Source organism: Egretta garzetta, unplaced genomic scaffold (assembly GCF_000687185.1).
Source record: "Egretta garzetta isolate BGI_Z169 unplaced genomic scaffold, ASM68718v1 scaffold593, whole genome shotgun sequence".
Taxonomy (NCBI): domain Eukaryota; kingdom Metazoa; phylum Chordata; class Aves; order Pelecaniformes; family Ardeidae; genus Egretta; species Egretta garzetta.
The window spans coordinates 727,482-739,746 of NW_009259106.1; the positions used below are offsets into that span (position 1 = coordinate 727,482).

Below are 12,265 nucleotides of genomic sequence, written 5' to 3' on the forward strand. Positions count from 1 at the left end.
AAATTGCAACTCTGTTCTCATATGCTTCCTCTGCTACTTACTCTCAGTACAGGGCTGGTTATGTTTCAAGGCTGCTTTTCGAAATGTATGGGATATCTTCCTATAACTTCCTTTAAACAAATATTTGAAGATGCTCAAGAGAAAATAAAACAGGCAGAGTTTTCTGGATTATCTTTGCAATTAATTCTGGAGAGAAAATTTGCACATATATGTTTCCATGAGTGGCAAAGATTTCCTCTAGCCACAGGGTGAAAAATGCAGAGCAGCATGTCTACTTAGGAAATCTAATATTCTGATATTTTGGAAAGAGATGATAATCTTGCATGAAACAAAACAGCAAATAAATCAATTTCTGCTGGCATAACTACAGACACAAGCAGAAGGGGTCTGCTTGACTTACTGACAAACGAATTAATGGAACAATCTGAAATGCAGATGATGTCTGCTGCACTTTGACTTCAGGGGAAGATGTTCCAGGCCCAAGAAGGAAGTTGTATGAAACCAGTCAATTGAATTACCTGTCAGAAAGAAAGAAATTACTGCTCACTGTCTGGCATTTCATGCCCTAAAACTATAGGGGCTCCTATGTAGTAACTAGTTAAATGCAAAAAGTGCATTCTGTATAGATTGTTTTACAGTTCTGTGATAATCCTCTGAGAGTATAAAACAAAAAATGCAGAAAATTAAGTTTTATCTGGTAATTATTTAAACCTAAACTACATTTAAAAAATTAATGAAAGCATCTACAGTAATATTAGCAACGAATCTGCGGAGTCAGCTATTGTCAAGCTTTTTATGACTACAGTTCCTCATTCTTCACATTTATTAACTGTTCCATCTTTGTGCTTTGATACATGGAAGCATCTTCCATGTTTATTGGCATTGGAGGCAAGCTATTGCCTATGTTGCAATGGAGATCAACATGTATAAGAGATTTCAAAAGAAAAAAAAAAGCTTCCAGCAAAATACAAAACCTAAAAAGACAAAATGAGAAAGCTGCATGGAATGTTAAGGAGTGAAATGAATGTACACTGGCTGTATGTACTTTACCTGTTATAATTTGAACTTGTACTTTGCTTTAGTCTTCCTCTCATTTACTACTCATAGCACCTACTGATTTTAGTCTAAAGTTCACAAAACTACCGTATGAAATTTCTTTATCTACTGTCCTTCTTCTTGGCTTTTGTTTTGTTTGTACTAACCCATTATGGAAAATTGCATTTGTAGATATATCAGAAGGCCAAAGAATTTTCCTTTTTGTTGCATTTTTAAATAATTTTGCAAATTGCAGGCCACACCACGATCCATTAGTATTCATAGATTATGGTTTGTGATTTTTTTTTTCCCCTTTTTTCTTTTTCTCTTTAAACTCTGAAACCCAGAGAGGGTGGTTTTACTACTGTATTTAGGAAACAAACAACCACTTTCCAAACCTAAGTGGTGTAATTTGTGGCCTAAGAAAAAGTGGGCATTTGTAACTCTATTTTGCTGTATCTTGTATTTAATGATATTGAGAAAACACACACATATATACATAATGTATATAAATATATATATATACATAACTGGGTTATTGCAGCTTGGTGCTATTTCCAAACAAATCTCTCTTTTCCCCCTGATATTTGCAGGCTTTTAGAATTAAATTTTGGGGTATTATAGCTAAGGAAAATAATTTTAAGTGAAGGGAGGAGATTTTTACATCTTGACCTCTAATGGCTTAGCCTCTTGAAGTTGAATATTTTGTTGTGAGGCAGTATTGGCTTTGTTCTGAAGGAAATTTATTTCAATTTCAACACATAACAAGAGCTTGAAAAAATGACATATTAGCAAGTGCAGTCATCCAAGTTGTTGAGTGATTGCTTTCATTACTGAAATATAGAACTGTAATTGTAGTGGAGCAAAGACTTCTTTTGACTTTTCAGTTGTGCCAGAAGGTGCCTACTCTGACTTTTGAGGAGAGTAGTAGTTTTCCCTTTGATTATTCTGATTTATTCTTCTTCAGGCTGGCTAACCTGTGAGACAGCAGAGTTATTTCTTAGGCACCTGCAAAGAAGCTCTAGCCATCTTTGCACTTCACCTCAGAAGTGACTTGAGGAGCTATATCTCAGATGTATGGCTGAGTTGTAAGTGGTGGTAGTACCCATGTATGTGCCAGGAACTCGAGCTTAGTCAAATAGAAGATTATATAGAATATCCTGCTACAGATGTCGGGTACAAAATAGTGGTCCAGAAAATAATTTGTGTGAAGAAACTGTCCAAGAAGAGATGATTTAGGGAAATTGTTACATTAAATACTGTTAATCACTTGTTCTGCAATATGATTTCTGAATTTTCTGAAGAAAATGGCTGCTATAAAGAATATAATTAAAATAACCTGCAGTACAGTACCACTGATCTAATGAGTCCAACAGCCCGCAAAAATGTCTTACGGTTAAAAGTATGCAAATCATAGTACCTTAAATTCCATATAAATTATTCTTGGTTTTTTTATTCATGTTTTTAATTTACATGTATTAACACAGACACATAATTTGTAAACTTATACATGCTCAAATTTACTAGTTATAGAAGTTACTCAATGAAATGAGAAGGTATTGTGATTTTTAAATAACTAGCTATATGTGTGGCAAATAATCAACATGTTTGTTATAAAAGGTGGTTTGCAGTTTGCACTACATAATTGGTCCTTAAACTGCGTGGTATTTTCTCTCTATCTTGATGTCGTGATTACCTAAATATAGAATAAACTGAATTATCTATCCACATCTATTTGTCAATTAAATTGCTGCTTCTGAAAGTGATACATTTACAGCACGGGCTTGTGCCCAAGTATGGAAAGGACGTTCTGTGTAAGGTTTCTGAAACCGTTTGTGAAATCTATGGGTTACATTTACACCTGGTCAATGTTTTTTGTCTTCAAAAAACATGCAGTTAGGATCAGGAATTAATGAAGTACTTCGTGTTTTGGTGATGGAAAAAGACAAGGAAAAACAACAAATCTTTTGGGGCAAAGATAAATCAAAATAGGGTATGAGGTAGGATTTAAAATTTGGATTTCTGAAGTGGAAAGTAAGTTATTCAGTATACAGTTCAGTATTCTGTCATTTCAGATATGAAGGTTGACTGTAAAGTCAGCAATGTTTTTTTAGAAGGAATTTCTTTATAAGAATAAGGTACTTCTTCATTCTGGTTAGGGAAGAAAACATACAGATTTTTCCTTTAATATTGACTGCTTCTTTGGCCAGCTAAAGAAATATGATCTCTTTGGTGTTCTTACTGAATAAATACAGCTACACAGATGTCTTTGTTCTGTATGATGAAACAGGGTTACCTGACATGTGGTATCCCATTTGGATACCACTGGATGCATTTGTGAAATATCATTTGTCCCAACACAATGGTACTGTCAACAAGAGTCACTTCCCTGGTTTCTTTGCCCTATGTCATAAATGTACCTATGAGGCTTTGAAGCCACTTCAACAAGGAAGTTGCTAGGTGCTTTTCATTGTTCTTCTATTAAGTATTTTTCTTATAATCAAAGTCCTAAGAAAAATAGTCAATGTACCCAGTTTTACAAAAACCTACTCCTGCAAGAAGCGAACATTAACCTTCTGGAGAGCCAGTTATGACAGAGAAGTTTATTAATCACAAATAAATAGCTTTGGATTACATATCCAAGTCAGTCATACAGCAGGTACCTCTTTTCTACATGATATATTTTCTCTGGTGTCTCTAAAGAAAAAATTAGCATTAAACTTCTTGATTATAGGCATGGAATGTAATTCAGTTTTATTCTTTAAATCTCACATTTTTTTCCTTTACATCCAGATACTTCATTCATCACATCATGCATATCTTTTAGACTTTTATAAGAACGCAGGATTAACACAGAGACGTGCTGTTTATAACAATGAAATTTTACTAAATTATAATGGTTTTGCTTTATTAACTCATTCTTCTCTATAATTTTCCATAGTATGTAGTCAAATAATGATAAATTAAAAAAAAAAAATCCTTATTTAAATTACTGTTTATGCTTCTCCCATACCAAGGCCACATCTTTAAGGCGCTCTCTCTCAAAAAAAAAAAAAACTATGAATCTAAACAAAGCTGTAAACATTCCCTTAAAAAAATTATTCGTATTTCAGGACAAATTTGTCCTGAACCGTTAATTCAATGGAGAATGACCAGGAGATGTAGTCACTATCGCAAATATATTCACTCATTTAGCTTATGTTATAATGTGCACAATTGTTTAGACAAGGGTCTTCCATTAAAAATAATTTATAACAAACAGCTGAGGTAAAGCAGAAGGGCCCTAGGAGATAGGAGGTAAGCCTCAGTGGTAAATTTGCAGTAGGATTAAATTTCAGTAAGTTCAGTAACTGCAGAAAAATGCATTTTGTGGCAAAAATTCTTATTGTGCCTAAGAATAATTTAGCAATAAAAGGGTTGAAATCAGTGGCATGCATTATACCATTGCCAGAGAAATGCAAAATAAGTAAAGGTAACTATCAACCAAATGATTTAAAATTCTCTTAATCTAAAAAGTTTTTTAAAAGAGTGTTCTCTAAAAGATTTGGTGCATGACAAGTTGGCAGTTATAAATCTTTGCTTTGCTGGGTGCTGTGTTCAATTTTCATGCTTCCTAGCATCAATTTTGTGTTTTCCTGCATAACTCTATCATTCAGGTAATTAAAACCCTCCATCATAAATATATTTTTTGAAAGGTTCTGTACTTAAAAGCTATAACATGAGGCCAATAATTGCAAAGACAGAGACAAGACACAATCTTAAAAAAAATTTTAAGAACTTTTAAGCTAATCCTGTGATTTTTAAAGACAGAACGATTAGTTTTTAATCAAGTCTTGCAATACTGTTTTTCTTCCGTAATTAACTGTACACAGCTATGTAAGGCTATGGAATGTTGTAGTACCCAGAGAGAATGTTATGAGCTACAGGCAGGATCTGTTCTTTACCTCTGAGTATCTTGTCTGGAGTTGTCAAAAGCTCAAGCTAACTTTCAGTTTATTTCCCCAGCTGAAATGCTAAAGCAGAGCAGAATCCTTGTCCTGCAGGTAAAGTGAACAGAAAGAAATTTGGAAAACCTATACAAGAATGTAGGGAAGGAATTTTCCTAATGACAGGAATAAGCTAAAAAAAAAAAAAAGATCTTTGGAGTTACTGCAGCCTCCAAACAGTGACAGAGGCCATTGCTTGGAAGCTTCGTAGCCCATGGCTCAGCTGGTCACATCTGTTACCTTCTGGACCCTCTCCTCTTTGCATCCTTGCAACAGAGCATGGTGCAAAGCTTGACCTCAGAGGGAGCAGAATTAACTTGTAGGAGATGGCAGGCTAAAATGTTGATGAGTGTCAAAAATACAGGCATTTGGGTATTTTTTTGCTTTTTTTTTTTTTTTTTTTTTTTTTTTTTTTACATTTTGAAAAGGCAGTTTTGGTCCCCAAATGCCTAGTTGTGGAATTTACTCAGCTGGATGTGAAGTCCTCACTGAAATCTGAAATTTGTGAGAGCTTGGAGAACACTGTGACACTGTGCAACACCTGAAGAATCAGTTAAATTCTGAATAAGTATATAATGTATACTGTTTGTAATGTAACACACTTTTTATTATAAAATTGGCTTCTGTGGTTTTCATCATATAGAGCCTTTTTTTAATTGCTCATCTGGAGGTTCAGGCAAAGCACCAACACCTATATTCACATATTTTCTTTTAAGATTACAAAATATAAGTATTTAATGTATGTATGTTGTTATTGGTAACTCTTTTATGAACTGCCTATACAAATAATGAAATTTTATATAAGGCATAAAAATATTGCATTGCAAGTTTCACAAAAATTGAGCAGCGTGCAAAGAACATAAGCATCTGAATAATCTGATTATTGCAGTGTACTCTAAATCTTATAAGGCAAACTTGATTGCTTTTTAAAATAAAGTTAAAGTCTTTAAAGTAGTAAGAAGTGTTGGACTGCTTAACTTGAATGGAGAGAAAACAAAATGGAAGTTACACGGTATCATGATGGAAACACTGACTCTGCCAGTGCAGGAATGTCAGACTATTTCATTTTAACTTTCCTTGCTGGATATACTTAACACCACTAAGGATAAAATTACTTTTTAATTTACAACTTATCTCTCTCCACTTTTTGTAGTGGTCAGAGTTCCCTGTTATAATTTTTCCCTAAGGCTATATCTTAAAGTTTCACTTCAGCTGCCATTTTAAATTAACTTTTAAGGGTGTGCAGAAAGGAAAACCTCTCTATTCCTCAGTGACTCTCAAAAAACACAAGTTCCAGCAGGATTATGCATTAGAGAGAACCTTGAACTGTTTTTCTTAAGGCCCTGGTGCTTACTCAGTCAGTGTACTGTTCAACTCTGTTTATATTTTGTTCACAGTCATTAAAATCCCAGACACATGTGCTCGTATGTATTTCCAAGCATGGAGGGCTGAGAGGGCATAAAGAAAAGAGTGAACAAGACAGACATATTGTGTGAATTGCTACTTGATGTCAGTGTGCATGAACTGCTGCTCACCTGGCATCTGACTGTCCTTTTTTGTTTCCTGTTCTAGTTTTGCCATCATACAATAACGTAGCCAGTGAAAAAGCAAAGTAGGCTTTGAAGCATGAAAAGCGAGTATCTTAACCATTGTTCCCCTGCTACCAAAATACCTCTGGTTTGCTTCCTTGGAGTATTGACTTTCCAGTCTAGTGATTGCATTTCAGTGTCTGCATTAAATACTTAATTGCTATCATTTTAACATACACTAGATATAGTATAGGTGAAAACTACGCGTAGTTGGAGAAGAGGCAAAGCAAAGAGTGGTAGAGTGGAAATGTAGTAGGAAGAGGAATGGAGGGAAGAGAATTAAGACGAAGGTAGGAAAGAACAGAGAAATTCAGTTAAATTTGAAATTTGGCAAGATACTTAATGACTAATAAAATTAATTCCAATTACATAAAATGCATATTCCTTTTATTTTATATTTTTTTGCCAGCCTTTATCTGACATAATTATAGTTCTCTTTCAAAGGGAGAGTTCTCTACAAATTTGCATGGACACTGGCATGGCCTCCAGGAATGCACCTAGGATGGAACCTTGAGTTCTTATACTGCAGACTGATATGTACACACATATGCAAAACCTTCTGTTGGTGTCTCTGCCTGTTTTGTTTCTGTCAGCCCACTTTATACAATGTTGGGAACCTACAACAAAGGGATAGGGAAATGAGTAGATAATTTTTGTACTCCCTGTGTCCAGAACCTGTGAAATAGATGTATTTTTAAACCAATATTCCCTATGTAGGGAATTCTCTTTTTCACAAAGCATCTGCATTTGTTCCTCTGTGTTACTCTCAGTCTTTTGGGTTTGGTTTGGTTTGGGGTTTTTTGGCTCTCCAGAAGCATTTTTGCCTTCTCACAGCTAGATAGTAATCCTCTTATCCCTAAGAGGATCAGTAGGCTGGAATACACTGGACGTGAGTTAATGCTGCCCTAGTTAGAGAAAAGCTGGAATTTTCTTGTAAGACTTGCTTTGTGGCTGTTTCTCTGTGTCTAACCATGAGTCCTTCTGGTTTCTTTGGTTCAGTTGCCCTTTGATAGTGATTTGTTGCTTGCTTTGTGATCCCTCTGCAGAGAGAGAATGCTTCAAAGATTTGTCTTTGAATCTTTTTCAGTCCTTAGCAGCAGAAAATCCTCTTACCTTGACTATTCCAAGGGTAATGGCAGTAAGAATGATGGGGCCTGTAGATAGCAGTTTTGTCCTCTATTATAGCCCATACTGTATAAAAGATGGAAAACTAAAATTCAGTCTGGGAAAAAATTACTTCATTTATTGTTATTAGCTGACCCTTATTTTTAATTCACAAACTCTCTTGAACTGAACTGACAACTAGCAAGTTATTGCAGGATATGTGTTTCAATTGAGTATTTTCTCATTCATAATTTTGATGTAATCTCCAAAGAAATTAATGTTAATTAATCCTCTCCTTTTATCAACATGTAGGTAGAAAAGAAAAAAAAATAAAACTAAAAAAGGAAAGAGAATATAACTAAGTCTATTCCAATGTTCTTAAATTCAAATAACTCTGCTCTTGCCTATTGTGAAGGTGACTTCTTCTTTCCACAATAAACACTGCAGTCCTGCACCAGGCTTGTTTCCCATTCATCAAACATCACCTTTATGATGGCTGAGGTAATTTTGTATTGAATTGCTTGCTTATGTGTTTTTCTCCATGGCAGACAGTGTCTGATGTAGCAGGTCAGGACTTGTTTTCAGTGCTATGTCACTGACGTGGTGCAGCGAATCTCAGTCCCAAACAGTGTTGAGGAATAGTTCCCACTACTTCAAGCTGACTCTGTCTATGCATGAATCAAGGACCTCCTAAGAAAACAGTTTACTTCTTAAATGTCCTCTGACAAAAAAAAAAAAAAAAAAAAAAAAAAAGTTTTTTTATTTTAGGTTCATATGCTTATCACAATTTCTTAAGTATTTTGTGAGCATGAAATTTGGGAGACAGTAGAAAGCCATACAATTTGAATGAAACTGAAACAGGATCTGAGAAAATAGTTAGGCTTGGAGGAGAGGTTTTCCTTTGCAGGATGTTTCTGGAAAGGAAAGAAAAATAGAACTAATGATTAAGTCAAGCCTCATGTTACAGGCTCTTGTCTGTGATTGTCTAGAAATTGAATTAACCTCTCTCTGGTGCATATCGTTTAAAATGTTACTTAGGAAAGGCTGCACAGAGGTTAGGACTCTGAAGGTCTAATAAGTAGAAATGGTAGCAGAGGTCCTCACACCAGGAGAAGGGAGGACTTGTGACGAGAGGAGAGGAGAGGAAGAGGGGGAAGAGAAATGTTAATTTTGGCAGTTGAGCTGACAGAATACATTTGTCTCCAAGCCCAATAGTTGTAAAAGTAGGCCAAAGGGGTTTACTGCGTAAACAAATGGAAGTTTGTTACTTCCTTCCAAAACTGATACTTTGTGTCCACTGTCTGGGCACAACAGAAGACATAAAAGGAACTTGTTAGTCGTTTAATTACAAAAGACAATTACATATGGTTTTAATGCCACTATCAACATTTTTTTTGCCTGCAGGAATAAAAGATGTATTGTTCATAAACACAGAGGGCTTGCCCACAGTTCTGGGTGTTATTAAGGGGAACTATCTTATGTGTAGATCTGTTAGGTTTCTTAACTCTGCATTCTGAAATAAGCATGAAATTTCAAGTTTTACAATCTAATATTTTCAGAAGAAAGTTTTGTAACATTTTTTTATTTCTGTTATTTACGTGTACATTGCTAATAAAAGTGAGGCAGTTAATTTCTAAAGACTCCTCACTGATGGTTGTTGTGTGGTATCTGCCATCCTGTATGTTGTGTGCTTTTCCTAAGTGGGTAGGGGAAGTTGTGTAACTCTTTGAGGTTCCTTTCGGTTTTGGGGGCAGGGAAAAGTCATCTGATAGGGAGGGGAAAAAAACAAGTTTAAGTCTGAAGTATTACTGGAACATAACTGCAAAAATTCTCTTATAAACATGTACAAACTAGAGGAAAAATATAAAATTTTCTGGTGACAGATTTTAAGTCTTTAAAAATCTTTTTCAAAAAGAACCATCATCTTTTAATTTGAATTGACTCGGTATGAATTTCTGTGGTTATATTAATTTCTTTTTAAAAAATCCTTACTACAGTAGGAAACTAAAAGCATATGGGGGAGGAGAATGAAAGATCACTTTTGAAGCTTGATCTCAAGAATTACCCACTCTGTCTTTATCCTCACCACAGCAAGATTTGAGTATTTCAGATGGCAGAGAAAGAAGAGGGAAAGGAAGGCAGAGAGAGAACATGGAAAACCACAGATTAGGATTATGGGGTGAGAGGAAGTGAAGGAAAAGTGATAAAAATCTGAGTGAGTTTGTAGGACTGGAGTGAGAATAACAAGCTCAGAAGGACTTGGCAAAATTTGTTTTCGGGACATAGCGAAAATTTGAGAACAGAAGGAAGTCTGGTCTCTAATAATTTTCCTTTAGTGACTCACCAATCTACCACCTTTTGCAAAAACGCATAGCACTCCCTGTAAAAAAGGAATTATGCACTTCTCATATTTGCTGGGCTGCTAGAGATATGGATAAAACTGGGAGTAGCCTATGAGAATAGGACTAGCTGTTGTGAGGGAATCAAACAGAAAAAAGATGAGAGCTGGTACCTTTATGGCAGCAATGCAGACTGAGAACACGGACTAGCTCTTCAGGCAGCCTGCACTGGAAAATGCTTGATTGACCCAATGTAAACAAAATAGGCTGTGGTTTTACCTGGTAATAAGTCACCCCAGATAAGTATCTGTTTTGCCTGTACCTAAACCCAGTGCTTTTATTGGGGCATACCTTTTTGTTAGTGGAACACATATTATATACATACATGAAAATCCAGGGCTAGAAAATCAGTCTATGTTCCTGATCTGAGACAGGAGTAAATCTATTTAAAGTTTAGCAATATGGAACCTGTACTGTGGGATCATATTAGGTTGACTGGGCATGACAGACAAAAATCAAACATCCTGTGTGGAGAATCAGTGAGTATTAGGAAGAAGGGAGCAGCAAGTTAAACTGAAATGGATTAGACTGTGGTCAAAGCAAGCTAGTGCATAAGATACGCAGAAAATGTTAATTTTACCAAAAAGGGATGGGGAATGGTTTGAATTGTAGGTATGTACAATTTTCTTAGCATTCAGAAATTTCTCACTACCTTTCCAAGAAAGGTTATTCCAGCAAGTTATTTCTTTGTGAATGCCTTTAAACAGTTCAAAGCACAATGTGCTGATTTCAGTAGCAATTTAGATTTTTGCAGCAGAGTGTAATGTCTTCTTGTGTGCGATGAGCCTGAACCAATCTCGTATGTTCTTTTTTCTTTGTCTTTCTAAATGTATGTGGGCTGCAGATGGTTCTGTGAAGGAAAAGAACTCCAGAATTCTCCTGACATTCAGATCCATTCTGGAAGCGGAGGACTTCATTCACTAATTATAGCAGAAGCCTTTGAAGACGATACTGGACGCTATACTTGCCTGGCTTCAAATTCCCTTGGTTCAGATAGTACATCAGCTGAAATATTCATTGAAGGTAAGAGGTGAAATAATAAGAAACTTCATGCATACAGGAAAAGATAACTAAGCTGAAATTTACTGTTAGTTCTGTATGTTAAGATCATATTTGCTTTGGCGGTATTTTTATGGTGTTCCTCTGCTTCCCTTTAATGCAACACATTTTGAACAACACATCATATTAATTCAGGTATTTCAAGGAATGCCCCAAGAATCAGTGGGTAGATTGCTATTTATTCATGGTACAAGTAAGATACAGAATGGAAAAGGAGGAGCAAGCAGAGCTTTTGGCATGTGGTTAGCCTTTAAGTAGTACCCTCTGTAAATCAAAGATTTGACTGGAGATACCTATAGAGATTTTCATGATAGCAGTAATCCCTGTCTCAGTTCTGAACTTCCTCCCAGTGCAAATACATGTGGCTGCTGCAAATGAGTTCTCTTCAGCCATGTGTAAATTTTTGATATTTAGTACACTGAGTTTAAGTCAGGTGAAAAGTCAGACATACTGGGTTCATCCTGAATCAATTGCTAGTAATTGTCAAAATATTTTTTTACTTAAAGATTAGTCACAATTCAAGTATTATATTCTCTGAGGAAAGTTAATGACTTGACCATGAGTAAAATTATTAAATTATTTTTTTAGTGGAGTGCTGTATTTTAAGTATGATTATATTAATTGAATACTGAATTTTATTTTAATTCATGTATCTTTCAAACATTTTGGTAATATGTATTCTTTTACCAATTTTTTAACTCATTAAAATTAAGTGGCTAATTGAAAGCATAAACCATATTAATATAAACAATACTCATACAAAATCTGAATAATGCCATACCAAAATTATTAAATAGCTTTTGTTTAACAAAGCAATAAACTTTTCACTATAAATTAGCTAAATCATGACAGATGTGCATTTATATGGTTTCTTTCATTATGTTTTTTATTCTCAGAACTTCGTTATCTCACGTTGGGATAGAATAGCAAAATCCCCAAGACTTTTCTGAATCTTATGGATTCTAGTCATAGAATCATAGAATGTTTTGGGTTGGAAGGGACCCCCAGAGGTCATCTAGTCCAACCCCCCTGCAGTGAGCAGGGACACCACTAACTAGATCAGGTTGCTCAGAGCCCCATCCAACCTGGCCTT

The 12,265-nt window shown here is 35.3% G+C and overlaps 1 protein-coding gene across 3 annotated transcripts in view; it reads left to right on the top strand.

The window, feature by feature from the left end:
- The window catches only part of PALLD (palladin, cytoskeletal associated protein), a 206,732-nt gene that overhangs the window by 62,660 nt on the left and 131,807 nt on the right, over positions 1 to 12,265 (top strand). For all 3 annotated transcript variants that reach the window (XM_035890899.1, XM_009635319.2, XM_009635320.2), the window contains one exon: positions 10,958 to 11,136. In XM_035890899.1, the coding sequence (XP_035746792.1) occupies positions 10,958 to 11,136 (179 nt within the window). The remainder of the gene's footprint in view (positions 1 to 10,957; positions 11,137 to 12,265) is intronic.